Source organism: Coregonus lavaretus (assembly GCF_964263955.1).
Source record: "Coregonus lavaretus genome assembly, contig: HAP1_SCAFFOLD_3293, whole genome shotgun sequence".
Classification (NCBI taxonomy): domain Eukaryota; kingdom Metazoa; phylum Chordata; class Actinopteri; order Salmoniformes; family Salmonidae; genus Coregonus; species Coregonus lavaretus.
The window spans coordinates 30,783-54,407 of NW_028164073.1; the positions used below are offsets into that span (position 1 = coordinate 30,783).

Here is a 23,625-nt window from a genome sequence, read left to right on the forward strand (position 1 = left end):
ATTTACTCTCATGGGTGGCTAAAAATAACTATCTGAAAGCCACACCCCTACTAAACTATGCCTACAGTCTTCTGATCTGACCTGATGGGTCATATCTCAATAACCAAGCAACAATAACCCAACACCCAGCATCCATAACCCAGCAGTTTTTAAAGAAAACAACCCAACTAAGTGACCCAACGCCAGCAACCCAACATTTGGGTCAAGCAAACAACTCAGTATTGTTTAGAGTGTGGGGACAGGTGTAGACACCTTTCAGATCATCCTGATCCCAGCTTTCTTTAATACAGCCCATACAGTAGCTGTGTCCACAGGCAGTAGTCACCGGATCCTTCAGTGGATCCAGACAGACGGAGCAACAGAACAGTTCTAGATTGTCAGCCATTTTAGTGCTTTCACCTGAAGGTTGAGCAACAGGGTGTCAAAAATGACTTTCTGTTTCATGGAACTCTACACCAGAGGACAGGGAGTGGCTTCCTCTTGACTGTGTACTCTGTATCTACAGGTTTTTGGGGGATGGAAGTCAAGCTAAGAAGATGACGTTGCATACAGCTGTGTCCACAGGGAATAGTAACTGGATCCTTTGGTAGATCCAGACAGCAGAGTGGATATTTTAAAAGGGCTTCTGCAATGTCCATACAACAAACTGCACAGCAGAGTATCAGAGATAACTTTAATTTCTTTGAAAGTCTGAGTGGTGGGGGAGGCCTTTTAGATCTGTTTGGAGACGTTAGTCCTGGATGGATGCACTGAGGTATATAGGGATGGAAGCCATAGTGACGTGTAACCAAATATAAGGTTGTGGTAAAACATTACAACGTTTTAAAGGTTCCATAAATGTACAGTGACCTATTCAGAAGCCACAGTGGTGAATGATGAATATGTAAAATCAAAAGTTCTCTTTCATTTTCAGTCATGTAAAATGATCATAAATTGTAAAGAAACATGTGGATGCAGTGGGGTGCAAATACCTCTGTATAATTAATTAAGCGAGAAATGGCGGTGGAAACGGCTTTATGCACAAATATTGATATAATAACCATCATATTGAAGTAAACTTGGAGTCACACGATGATATGTGGTGTGGTCCTCCCATTACGACTCGGGAAACCATGCAGTTTATTAAGCTACAGATGAAATAAGTTATGCTGAACTTCACAGGGTGGTGAAAGTTCACAGTGAAGAGCTTGATGCTCCTTTCCAATAAATATCGAGGGTATTTTTGTCCATAATAATGTCATCATGTAGGTAGCCTGTCCAGAGTGGGCACGTTCGCTATATAATGCACAACCAAATCTGACAAAACCATCGGTAGAGTTGAAAATGTGATGGAAACCCATTTAACAGAAAGTTTTTAACCGGTTTTTGTATTTTCCCAAAAATATATTTGTATGTGCATTACATCATCATGCACAGCCATTTATCCTCAACAAGTCAATTTGATGGAAACATCTCTGCTGGTAAAATTCACGTTTTTATGAAGATTTTACAATATTCAAATGAAAATCTGTCGCCAGTCGAATGGAAACAGATTTTCATGCGAATTTTCAAAAATCTGCATAAAAACAATATCCTCATCTATAACTGGGTCTGTTTTAATGTCATGCTTGGTTGACCTAGCAACTGGGTCTGTTTTAATGTCATGCTTGGTTGACCTAGCAACTGGGTCTGTTTTAATGTCATGCTTGGTTGACCTAGCAACTGGGTCTGTTTTAATGTCATGCTTGGTTGACCTAGCAACTGGGTCTGTTTTAATGTCATGCTCGGTTGACCTAGCAACTGGGTCTGTTTTAATGTCATGCTTGGTTGACCTAGCAACTGGGTCTGTTTTAATGTCATGCTAGGTTGACCTAGCAACTGGGTCTGTTTTAATGTCATGCTCGGTTGACCTAGCAACTGGGTCTGTTCTAATGTCATGCTTGGTTAACCTAGCAACTGGGTCTGTTTTAATGTCATGCTTGGTTGACCTAGCAACTGGGTCTGTTTTAATGTCATGCTCGGTTGACCTAGCAACTGGGTCTGTTTTAATGTCATGCTTGGTTGACCTAGCAACTGGGTCTGTTCTAATGTCATGCTTGGTTTACCTAGCAACTGGGTCTGTTTTAATGTCATGCTTGGTTGACCTAGTAACTGGGTCTGTTTTAATGTCATGCTTGGTTGACCTAGCAACTGGGTCTGTTTTAATGTCATGCTTGGTTGACCTAGCAACTGGGTCTGTTTTAATGTCATGCTTGGTTGACCTAGCAACTGGGTCTGTTTTAATGTCATGCTTCGTTGACCTAGCAACTGCGTCTGTTTTAATGTCATGCTTGGTTGACCTAGCAACTGGGTCTGTTTTAATGTCATGCTTGGTTGATCTAGCAACTGGGTCTGTTTTAATGTCATGCTTGGTTGACCTAGTAACTGGGTCTGTTTTAATGCCATGCTTGGTTTACCTAGCAACTGGGTCTGTTTTAATGCCATGCTTGGTTTACCTAGCAACTGGGTCTGTTTTAATGTCATGCTCGGTTGACCTAGCAACTGGGTCTGTTTTAATGTCATGCTTGGTTGACCTAGCAACTGGGTCTGTTTTAATGTCATGCTTGGTTGACCTAGCAACTGGGTCTGTTTTAATGTCATGCTCGGTTGACCTAGCAACTGGGTCTGTTTTAATGTCATGCTTGGTTGCCTTAGCAACTGGGTCTGTTTTAATGTCATCCTTACTGTAGGTTATTTTAAGGCGTTTACATACTGTAAACTCAATTTTTCCTTATTAAATTATTCAATAATATGTAGAGTATTTATTACATATTATAATAAGGTATACCACTGTATCATAGTCCAACAATGAGACATACGTGGACTTTTAGGAAACTCTATAAGCATCATTGAAGCTACAAAAATGTCAATGTTCAACCTTAACATGTGCTAACTACGCAACAGACCAGATGAACAGGAAATATATTTACTCTCATGGGTGGCTAAAAATAACTATCTGAAAGCCACACCCCTACTAAACTATGCCTACAGTCTTCTGATCTGACCTGCTGGGTCATATCTCAATAACCAAGCAACAATAACCCAACACCCAGCATCCATAACCCAGCAGTTTTTAAAGAAAACAACCCAACTAAGTGACCCAACGCCAGCAACCCAACATTTGGGTCAACCAAACAACCCAGTATTTTTTAGAGTGCGGGGACAGGTGTAGACCCCTTTCAGATCATCCTGATCCCAGCTTTCTTTAATACAGCCCATACAGTAGCTGTGTCCACAGGCAGTTGTCACCGGATCCTTCAGTGGATCCAGACAGACGGAGCAACAGAACAGTTCTAGATTGTCAGCCATTTTAGTGCTTTCACCTGAAGGTTGAGCAATAGGGTATCAAAAATGACTTTCTGTTTCATGGAACTCTACACCAGAGGACAGGGAGTGGCTTCCTCTTGACTGTGTACTCTGTATCTACAGGTTTTTGGGGGATGGAAGTCAAGCTAAGAAGATGACGTTGCATACAGCTGTGTCCACAGGGAATAGTAACTGGATCCTTTGGTAGATCCAGACAGCAGAGTGGATATTTTAAAAGGGCCTCTGCAATGTCCATACAACAAACTGCACAGCAGAGTATCAGAGATAACTTTAATTTCTTTGAAAGTCTGAGTGGTGGGGGAGGCCTTTTAGATCTGTTTGGAGACGTTAGTCCTGGATGGATGCACTGAGGTATATAGGGATGGAAGCCATAGTGACGTGTTTATTATTTTTATTTTTTTATTTCACCTTTATTTAACCAGGTAAGCCAGTTGAGAACAGGTTCTCATTTACAACTGCGACCTTGCCAAGATAAAGCAAAGCAGTGCAATAAAAACAACACAGAGTTACACATGGGGTAAAAAACATAAAGTCAAAAATACAACAGAAAATATATATACAGTGTGTGCAAATGTAGCAAGTTATGGAGGTAAGGCAATAAATAGGCTATAGTGCAAAATAATTACAATAGTATTAACACTGGAATGCTAGATGTGCAAGAGATTATGTGCAAATAGAGATACTGGGGTGCAAAATAAATAACAATATAGGGATGAGGTAGTTGGGTGGGCTAATTTCAGATGGGCTGTGTACAGGTGCAGTGATCGGTAAGGTGCTCTGACAACTGATGCTTAAAGTTATTGAGGGAGATAAGAGTCTCCAGCTTCAGAGATTTTTGCAATTCGTTCCAGTCATTGGCAGCAGAGAACTGGAAGGAATGGCGGCCAAAGGAGGTGTTGGCTTTGGGAATGACCAGTGAGATATACCTGCTGGAGCGCAGACTACGGGTGGGTGCTGCTATGGTGACCAATGAGCTAAGATAAGGCGGGGATTTGCCTAGCAGTGATTTATAGATGGCCTGGAGCCAGTGGGTTTGACGACGAACATGTAGTGAGGACCAGCCAACAAGAGCGTACAGGTCACAGTGGTGGGTAGTGTATGGGGCTTTGGAGACAAAACGGATGGCACTGTGATAGACTACATCCAATTTGCTGAGTAGAGTGTTGGAGGTTATTGTGTAAATGACATCGCCGAAGTCAAGGATCGGTAGGATAGTCAGTTTTACGAGGGCATGTTTGGCAGCATGAGTGAAGGAGGCTTTGTTGCAAAATAGGAAGCAGAATCTAGATTTAACTTTGGATTGGAGATTCTTTATGTGAGTCTGGAAGTTGAGTTTACAGTCTAACCAGACAACTAGGTATTTGTAGTTGTCCGCATACTCTAGGTCAGACCCGTCGAGAGTGGTGATTCTAGTCGGGTGGGCGGGTGCCAGCAGCGTTCGATTGAAAAGCATGCATTTAGTTTTACTAGTGTTTAAGAGCAGTTGGAGGCTACTGAAGGAGTGTTGTATGGCATTGAAGCTCGTTTGGAGGTTTGTTAACACAGTGTCCAATGAAGGGCCAGATGTATACAAAATGGTGTCGTCTGCGTAGAGGTGGATCTGAGAGTCACCAGCAGCAAGAGCTGGTAACCAAATATAAGGTTGTGGTAAAACATTACAATGTTTTAAAGGTTCCATAAATGTACAGTGACCTATTCAGAAGCCACAGTGGTGAATGATGAATATGTCAAATCAAAAGTTCTCTTTCATTTTCAGTCATGTAAAATGATCATTCATTGTAAAGAAACATGTGGATGCAGTGGGGTGCAAATACCTCTGTAGAATTAATCAAGCGAGAAATGGCGGTGGAAATGGCTTTATGCACAAATATTGATATAATAACCATCATATTGAAGTAAACTTGGAGTCACACGATGATATGTGGTGTGGTCCTCCCACTACGACTCGGGAAACCATGCAGTTTATTAAGCTACAGATGAAATAAGTTATGCTGAACTTCACAGGGTGGTGAAAGTTCACAGTGAAGAGGTTGATGCTTCTTTTCAATAAATATCGAGGGTCTTTTTTCCATAATAATGTCATCATGTAGGTAGCCTGTCCAGAGTGGGCACGTTCGCTATATAATGCACAACCAAATCTGACAAAACCATCGGTAGAGTTGAAAATGTGATGGAAACCCATTTAACAGAACGTTTTTAACCGGTTTTTGTATTTTCCCAAAAATATATTTGCATGTGCATTACATCATCATGCACAGCCATTTATCCTCAACAAGTCAATTTGATGGAAACATCTCTGCTGGTAAAATTCACGTTTTTATGAAGATTTTACAATATTCACATTAATATCTGTCGCCAGTCGAATGGAAACAGATTTTCATGCGAATTTTCAAAAATCTGCATAAAAACAATATCCTCATCTATAACTGGGTCTGTTTTAATGTCATGCTTGGTTGACCTAGCAACTGGGTCTGTTTTAATGTCATGCTTGGTTGACCTAGCAACTGGGTCTGTTTTAATGTCATGCTTGGTTGACCTAGCAACTGGGTTTGTTTTAATGTCATGCTTGGTTTACCTAGCAACTGGGTCCGTTTTAATGTCATGCTTGGTTGACCTAGCAACTGGGTCTGTTTTAATGTCATGCTTGGTTGACCTAGCAACTGGGTCTGTTTTAATGTCATGCTTGGTTGACCTAGCAACTGGGTCTGTTTTAATGTCATGCTCGGTTGACCTAGCAACTGGGTCTGTTTTAATGTCATGCTCGGTTGACCTAGCAACTGGGTCTGTTTTAATGTCATGCTTGGTTGACCTAGCAACTGGGTCTGTTTTAATGTCATGCTAGGTTGACCTAGCAACTGGGTCTGTTTTAATGTCATGCTCGGTTGACCTAGCAACTGGGTCTGTTTTAATGTCATGCTCGGTTGACCTAGCAACTGGGTCTGTTTTAATGTCATGCTCGGTTGACCTAGCAACTGGGTCTGTTTTAATGTCATGCTTGGTTGACCTAGCAACTGGGTCTGTTTTAATGTCATGCTCGGTTGACCTAGCAACTGGGTCTGTTTTAATGTCATGCTTGGTTGACCTAGCAACTGGGTCTGTTTTAATGTCATGCTTGGTTGACCTAGCAACTGGGTCTGTTTTAATGTCATGCTTGGTTGACCTAGCAACTGGGTCTGTTTTAATGTCACGCTTGGTTGACCTAGCAACTGGGTCTGTTTTAATGTCATGCTCGGTTGACCTAGCAACTGGGTCTGTTTTAATGTCATGCTTGGTTGACCTAGCAACTGGGTTTGTTTTAATGTCATGCTCGGTTGACCTAGCAACTGGGTCTGTTTTAATGTCATGCTTGGTTGACCTAGCAACTGGGTTTGTTTTAATGTCATGCTTGGTTTACCTAGCAACTGGGTCTGTTTTAATGTCATGCTTGGTTGACCTAGCAACTGGGTCTGTTTTAATGTCATGCTTGGTTGACCTAGCAACTGGGTCTGTTTTAATGTCATGCTTGATTGCCTTAGCAACTGGGTCTGTTTTAATGTCATCCTTACTGTAGGTTATTTTAAGGCGTTTACATACTGTAAACTCAATTTTTCCTTATTAAATTCTTCTATAATATGTAGAGTATTTATTACATATTATAATAAGGTATACCACTGTATCATAGTCCAACAATGAGACATACGTGGACTTTTAGGAAACTCTATAAGCATCATTGAAGCTACAAAAATGTCAATGTTCAACCTTAACATGTGCTAACTACGCAACAGACCAGATGAACAGGAATTATATTTACTCTCATGGGTGGCTAAAAATAACTATCTGAAAGCCACACCCCTACTAAACTATGCCTACAGTCTTCTGATCTGACCTGATGGGTCATATCTCAATAACCAAGCAACAATAACCCAACACCCAGCATCCATAACCCAGCAGTTTTTAAAGAAAACAACCCAACTAAGTGACCCAACGCCTGCAACCCAACATTTGGGTCAACCAAACAACCCAGTATTGTTTAGAGTGTGGGGACAGGTGTAGACCCCTTTCAGATCATCCTGATCCCAGCTTTCTTTAATACAGCCCATACAGTAGCTGTGTCCACAGGCAGTAGTCACCGGATCCTTCAGTGGATCCAGACAGACGGAGCAACAGAACAGTTCTAGATTGTCAGCCATTTTAGTGCTTTCACCTGAAGGTTGAGCAACAGGGTGTCAAAAATGACTTTCTGTTTCATGGAACTCTACACCAGAGGACAGGGAGTGGCTTCCTCTTGACTGTGTACTCTGTATCTACAGGTTTTTGGGGGATGGAAGTCAAGCTAAGAAGATGGCGTTGCATACAGCTGTGTCCACAGGGAATAGTAACTGGATCCTTTGGTAGATCCAGACAGCAGAGTGGATATTTTAAAAGGGCCTCTGCAATGTCCATACAACAAACTGCACAGCAGAGTATCAGAGATAACTTTAATTTCTTTGAAAGTCTGAGTGGTGGGGGAGGCCTTTTAGATCTGTTTGGAGACGTTAGTCCTGGATGGATGCACTGAGGTATATAGGGATGGAAGCCATAGTGACGTGTAACCAAATATAAGGTTGTGGTAAAACATTACAACGTTTTAAAGGTTCCATAAATGTACAGTGACCTATTCAGAAGCCACAGTGGTGAATGATGAATATGTCAAATCAAAAGTTTTCTTTCATTTTCAGTCATGTAAAATGATCATAAATTGTAAAGAAACATGTGGATGCAGTGGAGTGCAAATACCTCTGTAGAATTAATTAAGCGAGAAATGGCGGTGGAAACGGCTTTATGCACAAATATTGATATAATAACCATCATATTGAAGTAAACTTGGAGTCACACGATGATATGTGGTGTGGTCCTCCCACTACGACTCAGGAAACCATGCAGTTTATTAAGCTACAGATGAAATAAGTTATGCTGAACTTCACAGGGTGGTGAAAGTGCACGGTGATGAGCTTGATGCTCCTTTCCAATAAATATGGAGGGTCTTTTTGTCCATAATAATGTCATCATGTAGGTAGCCTGTCCAGAGTGGGCACGTTCACTATATAATGCCCCCAAAACATCTGACAAAACCATCGGTAGAGTTGAAAATGTGATGGAAACCCATTTAACAGAACGTTTTTAACCGGTACATGGGAATTTAACTGCAAAAATATATTAGTATTTTCTAAAATATATATTTGTATGTGCATTACGTCATCACGTGGTCCTCTGTAGCTCAGCTGGTAGAGCACGGCGCTTGTAACGCCAAGGTAGTGGGTTCGATCCCCGGGACCACCCATACACAAAAAAAATGTATGCACGCATGACTGTAAGTCGCTTTGGATAAAAGCGTCTGCTAAATGGCATATTATATTATCACGCACAGCCATTTATCTTCAACACGTCAATTTGATGGAAACATCTCTGCTGGTAAAATGCACATGTTTTTATGAAGATTTTACAATATTCACATCTGACACCAGTCAAATGGAAACAGATTTTGATGCGAATATTCAAAAATCTGCATAAAAACAATATCCTCATCTATAAACAATATCCCAATAGAATAGAATGGTAAATTGCGTACTGAATCATTTTGGAGTCACTTGTATTGTAAATAAGAACATAATATGTTTAAGTGGCTCCAAAATGACACAATACATTATTTACCATTCAATTCTATTGGGCACAACATCATCTGAAACACAACCGAAACACACTGCAAATGCATCCAACAAGAGTCCCAAGCTTGATGTAGTCATAGCCTGCTAGGAATATGGGACCAAATACTAAACTTTTGACAAAGTGTAATACACTATAAGTGAATTTGTCCAAATACTTATGACACCTACATATGGAGGGCCTAGATAAATAGAGTATATTTATTTCTAAACAGTAAAACAGACATTAATGAAAATACCCTCAAATAAAAGGTGACATTCTGTACTGTCGCCTCATATAAATTATTTAATATCAATTCTAAAATGCTGGAGTATAGTGTGAATGAAAATGTAAGGAATTAATGTACAAACATGTCTAAAACAAATCCTGCAACAAAGGACCAGGTGTGAATGTTCTGGGGGGTCTAAGTCTACCCCTAACCAGTTTGAATACACTGTTTGATTTCACCCCCAGACCCCATTCAAAATAGTTTCAACAGCCCCCCACCCGATGCAACTCAATATTAAGAAGGCATACAGTCAGTGTACAGCCCAATGCACTACCCCCAGGATCACAACAAGCCCCTCACACATTGGACCACACACACACAATGTGAATGGAAATATATTATTATATTTTTTATATATTACAATCACAAGAAAGGGTGTTGGTTATTTTAGTTTTCCAAGTAACATTTCTTGGACATGTCCTTACTTTAGAAAGAAGCATGTTTGGTCTTGTTTGAATCAGCCTAATTCTCTGGTTATAAATAAAATAACCATGATTGGCAGAATGTTTAATTCACATCTCTGGCTATTAATAGATTGTGGAACTATGAAAAATAGGGAATAATGTTCCCAACACACCCACCTCACAGTTCCTACACAGACTCTGAGGCACCATGCAGGTCTGACACCAGAGGAGGCTGGTGGGAGGAGCTATAGGAGGACGGGCTCATTGTAATGGCTGGAATGGAATCAATGGAACGTATCAAACACAAACACATGAAACCACATGTTTGACTGAGTTCCATTTATTCCATTCCAGACGTCACAATGAGCCTGTCCTGCTATAGCTCCTCCCACCAGACTCCACTGCCTGACAACCATTCTATTGTCTTGAGGACTTTACAACCATTTGGTCTGATCAAAGACCAGGACACCCTTTCAAATAGATACATCCTCTCAGCCTTGATGACTAAACTAATCAAAGACTAACACACACACACACACACACACACCACAGTAATCTGATCATGGTGACTCCACAGTAATAACATTTATAACTCATAAGTCACCAGGTGTGATTTACCTTTTGACAGATGAAACCCTACATCAACTACTAATGACTTATGGGAGGAAGTGTGCATTTCACATATTAAGATATAATACAAGGATACTTCCGTTGAGTGTTGTACTTAGTCAATTGAAAATGTGCTTAAAGTTTTGAAAAAAACAGCCTTTTTGATGATCTGTTTTGAGTTTTGTATTAAGAGTTGTGAAATTCTACCACATACTTGTGAAAATAGTACAAAAGGGATTATAAAATCTATAATACATGGATACTTCCTTAAATGTACTTATTTTGTGTTATGCAGTTATGTTATTGAAACAGAATAAGTCTAATGAGAGAATAAATAAGTCAAGTCCAACCATTACCTCTCTCCTCTTTCACATCCCTCTATCATCACTCCATGGGTGTGTCCCAATAATCTCTCCTTCCTCCTGAAGTGTATCATTCCTTCACTACTCCTCTCAAATGTAAAAGCATTGGATTGGTGTTGGCATGGGGTAGAGGGAGTTTACATATACCAGTCATTTCCTTTTAAATCCATGAAGGGAAGTGGACAAGTTCACACTTAGAAAGGAGATAATAGTTACACACCTCATGTGTCCTGATAACTACAGGAATGGAACCATATTGAGGTTGGCTGCTTTCTATACGGTTTGATGGGAGAGAGAGAGAGAGAGAGAGAGAGACAGAGAGAGAGACAGAGAGAGAGACAGAGACAGAGACAGAGAGGCAGAGAGACAGAGAGAGAGAGAGGCAGAGAGAGAGAGAGAGAGAGGCAGAGAGACAGAGAGGCAGAGAGGCAGAGAGGCAGAGAGAGAGAGAGAGAGAGGCAGAGAGAGAGAGAGAGAGAGGCAGAGAGAGAGAGAGAGAGAGAGAGAGAGAGAGAGAGAGAGAGAGAGAGAGAGAGAGAGAGAGAGAGAGAGAGAGAGAGAGAGAGGACATCAGGTAAAGTTCTGGAGATGAGGGAATATGTGTGCAGAAAGAAACCCTCCAGTATGGTTAACCCCAGTTAGGCCCAGTATGGACTATCAATACAAGTGACCATTTAGAATGTGACCCAGTTCAATGGGTCTTAACAGAACTGGGGGATGTCAGCCATGAAGTTGTCTAAACACAACTGGAATATAATTTGTTTGTGATTCATTGTTAATGGATTTTCCATTAGGAACACAGGGGGAAAACCTAACACAACAACACACATAACACACAACCAATAAAAACAAAGGGGGAGGAAACCACTAAAGTCATTACCATATTGTCATTTTCTAACGACAGGGAGAAAACATGTAAAATCTAGAAGACTACTTTAGATCTGGTCAGAAGAAGCCTAGTGCACTACGTAGGGAACAGGGAGAGATTTGGGACAGAGACAGTAACTCCTGTATGGAAATCTTCATTCTAATGACAGTGAGCAAATCTCCAATCTCCACCCTATTCCCTATGTAGTGCACTACTTTAGATCTGGTCAGAAGTAGCCTAGTGCACTACGTAGGGAACAGGGTGTCATTTGGGCCAGAGTCAGTAACTCCCCTGGGTATGAATTCTCTCTCTATCTTATCTGTCTTCTATATGATGTTCTCCTCTCCTCCTCTCTTCTCTCCTCTATTCACTCTATTCTATCATCCACACCACATGCCAGCTTCAACACAATCCATTTACAAGTTAAACACACACCTTGGAATAAATAGCAAAGGAAAACTACTACTAGATGGATTTTTTATTTCCCATCACCATGAATCATATTTAATAACTGAACAGTAGCAGACCTAACTTCATCTGTTCCTGACTCTGGATAGTGGATTAAAAAGACCATCAATCTCCAATGATATTAAAGTACAATTCTGAACATTACTGATATACTGAGTGGTAAGTCAAGATATCTGCTGGGTTTTTATTGTTTGCTTAATAGCACCACCTGCTGGACAGGTTTAATGTTGCTTGACTGAGCAGTATGGGAGAATAAAATATGCCAAATTTAGGGCCGGTTTCCCGGACATCTCCATTGAACATGCTTTTTAGTCTAGGACTAGGCTTCATCTGTGTCCGGGAAACCGGCCCATATAGTTCAATTAGCAAGTAAGTAACACTACCTGTTCCATGATACTGAGGAAAATGACATTGAGACAGAGAACCAATTGAGAAAACATTTCAATGGTTCTGAATGACAACCAACATACATTAACAGCATACATCATGATTAATGTGAATATATAAGACATTGCACTTAAAAAAATATGAATGCAATGAATTGTAATTCATAACATCTTCTGAAGATCAAATCAATCAAATCATTGTACATAAAAACAGAGCAGAATGAATCATCACATCTGGGGACCATCACCACCAGCATAACTAGTATCTATGTGGACACTACTACAGTTTAACCAGCTCAGCTATTGACTACACCAGCATGACTAGTATCTATGTGGACCCTACTACAGTTTAACCAGCTCAGCTATAGACTACACCAGCATGACTAGTATCTATGTGGACCCTACTACAGTTTAACCAGCTCAGCTATAGACTACACCAGCATGACTAGTATCTATGTGGACCCTACTACAGTTTAACCAGCTCAGCTATAGACTATACCAGCATGACTAGTATCTATGTGGACCCTACTACAGTTTAACCAGCTCAGCTATAGACTACACCAGCATGACTAGTATCTATGTGGACCCTACTACAGTTTAACCAGCTCAGCTATAGACTACACCAGCATGACTAGTATCTATGTGGACCCTACTACAGTTTAACCAGCTCAGCTATAGACTACACCAGCATGACTAGTATCTATGTGGACCCTACTACAGTTTAACCAGCTCAGCTATAGACTACACCAGCATGACTAGTATCTATGTGGACCCTACTACAGTTTAACCAGCTCAGCTATAGACTACACCAGCATGACTAGTATCTATGTGGACCCTACTACAGTTTAACCAGCTCAGCTATAGACTACACCAGCATGACTAGTATCTATGTGGACCCTACTACAGTTTAACCAGCTCAGCTATAGACTACACCAGCATGACTAGTATCTATGTGGACCCTACTACAGTTTAACCAGCTCAGCTATAGACTACACCAGCATGACTAGTATCTATGTGGACCCTACTACAGTTTAACCAGCTCAGCTATAGACTACACCAGCATGACTAGTATCTATGTGGACCCTACTACAGTTTAACCAGCTCAGCTATAGACTACACCAGCATTACTAGTATCTATGTGGACCCTACTACAGTTTAACCAGCTCAGCTATAGACTACACCAGCATGACTAGTATCTATGTGGACCCTACTACAGTTTAACCAGCTCAGCAGTACTATCATAGAGATAAAACCCAGGATAGAGGGGCTGAGTGAATGTGGTCTGGACTCTGTGGAGGAGGGTCATTGTGTCAGAGACACTGTAGAAGGACAGAGTACCTGCCTTGTGATCCAGGTCCACTCCTACTCTGGAGGACCGAGGGCCTGATACTTTAGTCTCAACATTATTGTGTCTGAACAAATAATCACCTGTATAGTACTCTAAACTCCAGGACTTGTCATTGTATCCAAATCCACCATCTTTCTCGGTTCTGCTGATGTCTTTATATGAGACTGCTGTATCAACACACCACCCACTCCACTTCACCTCCCAGTAACAGCGTCCAGACAGACCCTCTCTACACAAAACCTGACAGTAGTTGGTGAATCTGTCTCGATGAACAGGATATGGTTGTTCTTGGTCTGTATCGGTCACCTTTCTGTTCCCTTTAGACAGAGAGAGTTGTGTGTGTGCTGTGTTTGGGTCCAGTGTGAGCTGACAGGAATCTGGGAGAAGAGCAGAGCAGAGACCAATGAGGGGAGTTAGAACAATAAGTGAAGTCAGATACTGTATCTACCCTGTCTTTGATTAGAGCACAGCAGAGATCAAATCAGAGAAATATGAGGAGTCAGATAGATACCCAGTCTTTGATTAGATCTACTATTGCTATATATTTCTAGAGGGATTGTTAGGAGTGTCAGTAAAAAGAGACTGTTAGTTACTTCAGAATAAAGAGACTCACATTGTAAGAACTGTTCTCTGGTCTTGGGCTCTGGAGGCAGTACAACATCCACTATATTCACTACAGACACACAAACACATTCACAGAGAGAGGGAATGTTATCATCATACCATATTCCACATGTATATGACTAGTAGGGAACTTTCAATGGTCTAAAGTTGATGTTCTTATTATTTTCAACACACCTGTAGTGGAGATCTTGGTCCATTCTCCTTTAAGGTCGTCTTCTAGTTTCTCTCTCAGTTCAGACAGAGTCTTACTCACATCTCCAAAGTACTGAAGAGGATGGACAACGATGCTGGGTAAGTCTGAAGATACACTGGTACCGGAGAGAGACTGATAACTCTGGAGGGAGAGAGAGAGAGGGAGAGAGAGAGAGAGTGAGAGAGAGCAGAACCAAATGATTGAGAGTTTTAATTTCATATCACATGTATCAAGGCAGTTGAGTTACCTGGAGGAAATGGATGTGATCCTCTGTGTGTGAGAGCTGCTCCAGCTCAGTGCTTCTCTTCCTCAGCTCAGCTATCTCCTGCTCCAGTTGCTCCAGGAGTCCTTCAGCTTGACTCACTTGAGCCTTCTCTTGGGCTCTGATCAGCTCCTTCACCTCAGAGCGCCTTCTCTCAATGGAGCGGATCAGCTCAGTAAAGATCTTATCACTGTCCACCACTGCTGCTTGTGCAGAGCGCTGTTAAGAGAGAGAGAGAGAGAGAGAGAGAGACTTGTCTTACTTTAATGAGCCATCCTCATTACACGAACACCCCCACCCCTAAAAGCACATTGCGTGCCACCACAACCTCCACACAATCACATTATCCAGTACCCAACACCACAGTACAATACACCAACCAGCACCACATTCCAACCGTCCATCCAACCCCTCCTCTCCAGCCGTACAGACAGCCCCCCTGAGCCCCCATACCTCCTGAAACATCTCCACACTGTTGATCATTTTGTTCAACTCAAACTCAACCCTAAGGCGTCAACAGTAATGGCATTACCCTGGCAACACAGAAAAAACATGATGAACAGTCTGTCATTGCAGAAAACGGACACCCCTCCGCAACTCCCAGGTCAACCCGAGCCAACCAGCTATTGGTGTCCAGGGCTCCATGTAATACCCTCCACTGGACGACCCCTGACCTTTCCAGCACTGGGAGCTTATAGAGCACACTCCACCTATACCCTGCCATGCTCTCAGCCCCCACAACCCACTGCCACTGATGCCCCTTCACTCCCGCTAAGCTCCTGATGTGTCTAACCTTGACACTGAGGGAGTCAGAACGCTGCCACCCTGACCATAAAATGTTTACTAACTTGCGCTGCAGGTCCACAAGCAGAACGCCCAGATACACCCCAAGCATCTTGAGCCACTCACAGCCACACTGCAACCCCCCTGGAAGCTGCGGAGGTGCCCTGTCCCTCCATGCCCCACATAACAGAGCCTCACTCTTGCCCCAGTTTCCCTAAGTAGAAGACGCCCCCTCGTACACCCTCAAACTATTCTCCAGGGCCTGTAGGTTCTGCTCATCCCTAACCAACACAGACGTCATCAGCGTATGCTGACACTGCTATGCCTGTCCCCAACCCTATGCCTGGCTCCCACACTCCCTGTAGCCTCCTGCGTAGCAGGCCCAGAAAGGGATCAATAACAAGAGTGTATAGCTGCCCTGACAGAGGGCATCCCTGGTGAATGCCCCTCCCTACCCAGACTGGCCTACTGAGCCCTCCCCACACCTTGACCATACATGAAGCCCCAGCGTACAGCATTTGAACACAGGCCACAAAATTAAGGCCAGGGAAATGTCTATTTGATTTATCTGTGACAGAGAGAGTTTGGAAAGGTCTGTGAGCAGAACCTGAGAAAACCCAGGATAATAATAATAATATGCCATTTAGCAGACGCTTTTATCCAAAGTGACTTACAGTCATGTGCATACATTTTTACATATGGGTGGTCCCGGGGATCGAACCCACTACCCTGGCATTACAAGCGCCATGCTCTACCAATTGAGCTACAGAGGACCACAGAGTTCTGCCCTCTATAAAATCAGAGTACAACTCCACAGCGTCATCTCCCCACAACAGAAGTTACCCACCCATCAGGCTCCCTCATCTCCTCACAACAGAAGTTACCCACCCATCAGGCTCCCTCATCTCCCCCACAACAGAAGTTACCCGCCCATCAGACAAACGTAAAACAAGGGATTTTCTTGGTTTCCCCACTCTGTTTTTCCAACCCCTCTGGTGAAACAGAGAACTGAGCCCTGTACTATAAAGTCTGAAAACGAGACACCTTGTCCTCCGCTCCCGCAGACTCACCTCCCCCCTCTTCCTCTTCCTCCTCCTCTATTGGCACGGTACCGTCCTCCTCCTCCCCAGTCTCTGCCCCCCTGCACTTCCCCCCTGATCAGAGCCTCTTCCCCAATGACAGGCAATATTTCCTGGGATGAGCCCACCAAGCCTTTGCCCACCGGAGTCTCTGTTACTACAGAAACCTGCCTCAGCTCATGTAGCCCAGCTGCAACCCTCCCCACCACCGCTTTCTCCACGGCCTGCGCACCACCACTTGGCCATGCACTACTACCGTGTAGCTCAGTTGGTAGAGCATGGGGCTTGCAACACCAGGGTTGTGGGTTCGTTTCCCATGGGGGGACAGTATGAAAATGTATGCACTCACTAACTGTAAGTCGCTCTGGATAAGAGCATCTGCTAAATGACTAAAATGTTTAAAAAATGTACTCTCCTCCCTCCTGGTACCCCTGCCATTTATTTTGCAATTCTGAGTAATCACTACTTTAGTAAGGATTAGTAAGGAAAAACACTTTATTCAGTACTACTGCAGTTGCTAAATAATTCCAATAGATGGCAGCATAAGACCATGAATGACATTTCAGAAGATTAGTTTAGTTCTCTCCCTGGATACACCACCACTCCACTCCTCCTGCCTGAGCTTTTTACTGTCCCTTTCCACACTGCTAACGCAAGAGGAAGGACTGAAAACACATTACTGTGAAGTAATATAATGATGAATCATGTTTATTATTACCTGTTTTTATGGTCATGTTTTGAAATGATACTTCATTACTATAATGATTATCAATACGCCTGAACATTAATTCAGTCACCTCTGGTCGACAAAAAAGTATTTTCCTAGTACATTAATTGTCAAATTAATCAACCATCATCGAGCACTCTGCCTTCTCACGCAAGCGAGGGGCATATTGAGGTAAATATGCTAACCGCTACGGTTGCATTATGTCATTTATTGGTGGGCTGGAAGATGCAGTGTTTTTTTCTTTTCTATTCAGAGGCTATTTACTCCCAATATGAGATAATTTTATATAGAAGGTTTTTATAATGCATGTTTACTAGGGTTGAGGTTAGCGCATCTGAGTAGGGATTATTTGGGTTCAATACCTGTCCTACCTATCAATCATATTGCTGCTTGTAGCCTATAACTGATGATCCCCACACTAGAAACACCCAAAACTATCTGTGCTAGCAAACCCTGTGTTCCAGCCCTCCCCTGTGTAACCTTGAAGTTTGTTAAGAAACAAACACTTGTCTACGAAAAGAGACATGTTTAACGGATTCCGCTTGGCACCCAGCCGAGAGCACACGAAAACCACTTGCAAATTTACCAAAACTAACCAACTACTTGCGGTCTGTTCGGAAGCAATAAACGGAGGCAGATTAGCCACCACAACTCTTATCGAAAGAGGCGACATCTGCACCAACACACCCCTCACAAAAATCCCCCTCACAACAAGACAAACCTTTTTCATTAACCCAACCACCGCCTTGTTCATTCTGGATGCAGAGTCCAGATGTTCCGCTCCAACCTGTTCGCCGACCATGAGCAAAACTTCCTCCACACCTTTCTCCGGAACGGACCCGAAGCGACAGCGTTTCTTCTCCACTCGGTTGAGGCCATCACGCCGCCCTAACAAACTACCCCTACTCCCCCCTCAACTCTAAACGATAAACAGTGGAAACCAATAAACAAACCCTCCACCATGAGAAAATAAATTCAGAAAATACATAAGAACCAAAAGAAAAAAGAATAGTAGCCCTCCTCACGAACCACACATCTCTCACACAACCAACTTCTTCTTCTATGATATAATGGCGGTCCACAAACCAACGTTAAAGGTGCATGCCGCCACCTACTGTGCTGGAGTGTGTGGTCAATCACGGTTTCCAACATTTCTAAATCCTCCTTCCTAACTCAGTACTTCAGAGAAAATAAAGAAGAGCCCTACTAACTTCTAATAGACCCTCCCCCATCCCCAAAATCCCTTCCAAACCCCCACAACCCCGTCCATCCTCAATGACCCTACACATCTTTCCCTCTCTTAAACATACTTACAACAATATAACAACACATGCTCCACCGTTTCATCGACGTACCCTCCAGACACAAACCATTCCCATGCTTGCCAACCAGATGTAATGACGAGTTCAATGTACAATGTTCTAAGCGCAATTGAGTAAACACCACCTCTTCCTTCCTAATCTGACCTTTGAATCTTGGTCCATCGACCTTTCTGTAAAACTGTATACTATTCATATAAATGCCGGCCCTTGTGCTCAGAGTACCATCTCTTCTGCCACACATCTATCAAAATGGCTCTGATCTTACATTTGGCCTCACCTCTACCCAGTGGAACATTAATATCAATTATATCTCGTTTCAAAGCTCTTTTAGCTAACTGGTCTACAATTTCATTCCCTTCCACACCCGAATGTGCTGGGACCCAGCAGAATCTCACTACTAAACCCATTCTCTCAATTCTCCATAATAACATTAATACGTCCAATAGCAGGTCACTCCTATTAGATTTACCAGATGATAAACTATTCAATACAGACAGAGAATCTGAGTATACTAAAATTCTAACAGGTTGTACGTCCTCCACCCACTGGAGGGCAACTATTATCACCAACCTTTCAACTGAGTATACTGACAGTTCATCTGTTAGTCTTCTACATATCTGCACATCAAATTCAGGAACGTAAACGCCTGCTCCTTTGAGTCAACTATCTGGGTCCTTGGATCCATCTGTGAAAAGCGGTAAAAAAGCATAAAAACTTCTACCAATGTATTTGTCAACCAGTTTCACTATATCACTGACTTCTGACCAATCTTTCCTTTTCTCTACCAAGGTTAGATCAACAACAGGGTCTGGGAGTAACCATGGAGGAACATCCCCTATCACCACAGAAGGGCCAACCTCCAACTCCCTCAAACCACTCTCATCAGCAAGCTTTCCAACTGTCCAACCAAAACCACTGCCTTGTCTACTAGTATATTCCCAACAGTCATCTAGAACAGTAGCAGTGGGATGCTCAACCTCACAGCCTTTCAACCCAATAAGATAATGACCATTTTCTACGCTGTATATCCAAAGGCATCTCTCCTGCCTCCACTAGTAAGGCACATACAGATGTTGATTTAAATGCACCAACACATATCCTTAAAGCTATATACTGGATTATGTCCTTGCCGCTGTTCCATAAACTATACACCCATAATCAATTGTCGTCCTGATTAAAGCTCTATAAATATCCATCAACGATTGTCTGTCAGTACCCCATTCATAACCAGAGACCCACACAACCAACTACCGTGAAAGTGATGGAATGAGAGAGACAGAGACATCATTACAACACTGTACATAGACATAATATAACATTTCTTCTTCTTTAGAATTTAACAGCGGTAGGTATCCAATACATTGCATTACCGCCCCCAACTGGACCATAATATAAAATGATTTTACTTTGCGATACAAAATGGGAAAAGGGGAAATTATAATGATACAGAAAAACACCCTTCCAACTAACCCTACACTTATTAAATACCCACTACCCCATTCCACTACTTTGACCCTATCTGCTCCTGCACCATGCCAACGGCCTGGCAAGACGGGACACCACCACTCAACACACCCTGTAACTCTTCTGAAGTCTAATCTTGTATGCCCAAATACTTCTCTGCAGCTGCCACCACAACATCAATTTTCTGTGATTTACGTTCCATTTGTGCGGTACAGTTGATAACCATTGCTATGAACGCTAAGAAGCTAACTTTACTAAAGCATATATCACTCGTTGGCCTATCCCTCTGTGCTGGCACAGATCTACTACTCACAGGGATCCTCTCAGGATCTCTCACCCTTGACCCATCCTCCTATACTTTCTTCACTGCCTCAGCATACGACACCTTCTGCACTACTCTGACTCTAGCCACCTCAACCTGCCTCTCTCGCACCGGACACTTCAGATCCCCAGCAACATGGGCATCCCATCAGTTGACACACAACTTTATCCACCGAAACTACACAATCCTCTATCCCATGCCCTCCTGCACACTTCCCACATCTTGGAATCTCCCTCCTACAAACTGCTGCAACATGACCATAAATGTTGCACCTGAAACAGCACAGTGGATTCGGCACAAACTTTATTCACCAGAACAATCCTTTATCCCATTCTCTTCCACACACATAAAACATCTTGGAATTTCTCTCCCACAAACTGCTGCGAAATGACCATAAACGTTGCACCTGAATTTATGGATTTGGCACAAAAGCTCAAATCAAGATAACTGATATATCATAACATGACTTTCTCTGTTAAAGACTCATAACTTAAAAGGACTGACTCCTCTGTTTCACCACGCTCACCACCGGGTCTGTGTTGCACCAAACGGCGGGAATCACAAACACCAGCAGTCTTCAACCTTAATTGCTCCACTTCTACACTTAACGCTACCCCAGAAATCACTCCTTTCAATGGTGCCCTGTTCCTAAGAGCAAAGCAAGAAACAGATCTTGACCCAAGTTGCGTGACACGGAGCGCCCACTCCCTCTGGTCAGAAGAAACACAAACAAATATCACAAGTCCACTACAGGTTACCTTCACTGATTCAACTGCACCCAACTCCTTTCCCACCCACCCTGAAACCACAAATGGATCTACCAAAAGGTATGGATCCACTTTCTCCTACAATGTATCTCCTACTGCACCAGATTCTTCTTTATCATGTCCATTGATGCCAGGCTCTGGTTCTGAGCTCTTCACCACACCTTCTACATCACTTAACTCTCCCTCATTCATTTCCATTTCACCTCCAGAACTCAGTCTGGCGAATGGCTCACTCTGTTTGCACTTGAATTATAACATTTGAAATGTCTCTATTCCTTTGAACATTTTGTGAGTGCAATGTTTACTGTTCATTTCTGAATGTTTATTTCACTTTTGTTTATTATCTATTTCCCTTGCTTTGGCAATGTAAACATGTGTTTCCCATGCCAATAAAGCCATTTGAATTGATTTGAATTGAGAGAGAGAGAGAGAGAGAGCGAGAGAGAGAGGGCTCCATGTTAATGTATAGGGGACATGAGCCAGTCATGGTTACATTTCACATTTACATTTTTAGTCATTTAGCAGACGCTCTTATCCAGAGCGACTTACAGGAGCAATTAGGGTTAAGTGCCTTGCTCAAGGGCACATCGACATATTTTTCACCTAGTCGGCTCGGGGATTAGAACCAGCGACCTTTCGGTTACTGGCACAACGCTCTTACCCAAAAAGCTACCTGCCTCCACCATGGTTACTCATGGTTATGTGATGAAGTAGCCCCGCCTGCGATTTCAAAATCAGTGTCGGCCCTCAGCCCAATAGGGAATGTCCTCTTGGTGTAACGGTCAAGCTGTTGCTTTCTCTCGCGGTAGACCTGGTTCATATCCCATCGGTTACACAGAGTCCAGACAGCATGTTCCCAACAGTGGGGTCAGTGGGATTGGATAGGGGCCCCTCTACCTCTCTCTCTCTCTCTCTCTGACTGGAGGAGAGATGTGAAATGGTGTGTCTCCTCTGGTCAACAATACTCACCTTGAGAGACTCCACAGCCTGTTGGAGCTCCTTCAGGTCCTTCTCTCTCTCCTGGAATCTCTGCTGGACTTTCTGCTGACTCATCCCCAGCTGCCTCTGTGGAGAATCACTCTTCAATGAGCTATCAAGCTTTATTTGTCCAGTAGATCAATAGTATAGTAATGTGACATAGGGCCCATAGAGAGGAAGGTATAAAATCTTGAGGAAGTCCCTTTACCATATGACATTTTCTATGTTGCTATGTTAATGATTATAGTTTTTATGGTAGACGTACATGTATCAAGGGGTTGAGACTGAACTTTGAACTCCTAAAAGGGCCTTCGGAATGATAATAGTGTTTGACTTCAGAAAATGGTGATACATTGGGAGCAAACACAATATACTCAAGGTTTGTGTTCATATTTGTTCTGCCATGGATTGATTTCATTTGAATGATCTCATATTCAAACAGCCTTAGTTCCTACTGTATCTATAATTCTTTGTTTATCAGACAGTCACCAACAAGTAGTTCTGGTCTTACCTGTTTCTCAGTCCTCTCTGCTGCAGCTGACACTGTATCATGGCCTTTATGTTCATCCATTGTACACAGATAACAGATACACTGCTGATCGGTACGACAGTAAACCTCCAGCAGTTTGTCATGATGAGAGCAGATCTTCTCCTGTAGTTGTGCGGTGGCTTTGACCAGCTTGTGCTTCTTCAAAGCAGGAGATTCATAGTGAGATTGGAGGTGAGTCTCACAGTAAGAGGCCAGACACACCAGACATGACATGAGGGCTTTCTGCTTTCTGGTCCCAGTGCAGACATCACACGCCACATCTCCAGGTCCAGCATAGCACAGAGCAGGAGGGGGAGCAGCCTGGAGTCCTGTCTTCTTCAGTTTCTCCACCAACTCAGCCAACATGTTATTTTTCCTCAGATTAGGCCTTGGAGTGAAGGTCTCTCTGCACTGAGGACAGCTATAGACCCCTTTCAGATCATCCTGATCCCAGCTTTCTTTAATACAGCCCATACAGTAGCTGTGTCCACAGGCAGTAGTCACCGGATCCTTCAGTGGATCCAGACAGATGGAGCAACAGAACAGTTCCTGATTCTCTGCCATTTTGGTGCTCTCTCCCGTAGGTTAAGCAATGGCAGTGTCAAACATTACTTTCTGTTTCATGGAACTTTACAACAGAGGACAGGGAGTGGCTTCCTCTTGACTGTGTACTCTGTATGTAGAGGGGGTGTGGTTTCTTTGATAAGGAAGTGTGACAGAGTGTTGGGTAGTAGCCAGAGATGTTCAGTATTTCTCTTACATCTATTTGAAATACGTATTTTAATTACTTCTGAGTATTTTGTCATTTGAATTACACTGGGTTGAACTAAACATT

General features: G+C 42.7%; 1 protein-coding gene across 1 annotated transcript in view; it reads right to left on the minus strand.

Moving 5' to 3' along the window:
• Positions 1 to 23,393, minus strand: part of LOC311117489 (E3 ubiquitin/ISG15 ligase TRIM25-like) — a 33,954-nt gene extending 10,561 nt beyond the window's left edge. Inside the window, exons 1-6 of the mRNA XM_084192413.1 lie at positions 22,773 to 23,393; positions 22,253 to 22,348; positions 14,805 to 15,038; positions 14,539 to 14,698; positions 14,354 to 14,413; positions 13,607 to 14,117 (exon numbers count right to left, since the gene is read on the minus strand). Of these exons, the coding sequence (XP_084048539.1) occupies positions 13,607 to 14,117; positions 14,354 to 14,413; positions 14,539 to 14,698; positions 14,805 to 15,038; positions 22,253 to 22,348; positions 22,773 to 23,354 (1,643 nt within the window). The 5' untranslated portion in view covers positions 23,355 to 23,393. The remainder of the gene's footprint in view (positions 1 to 13,606; positions 14,118 to 14,353; positions 14,414 to 14,538; positions 14,699 to 14,804; positions 15,039 to 22,252; positions 22,349 to 22,772) is intronic.
• Positions 23,394 to 23,625: the final 232 nt, after the last annotated feature.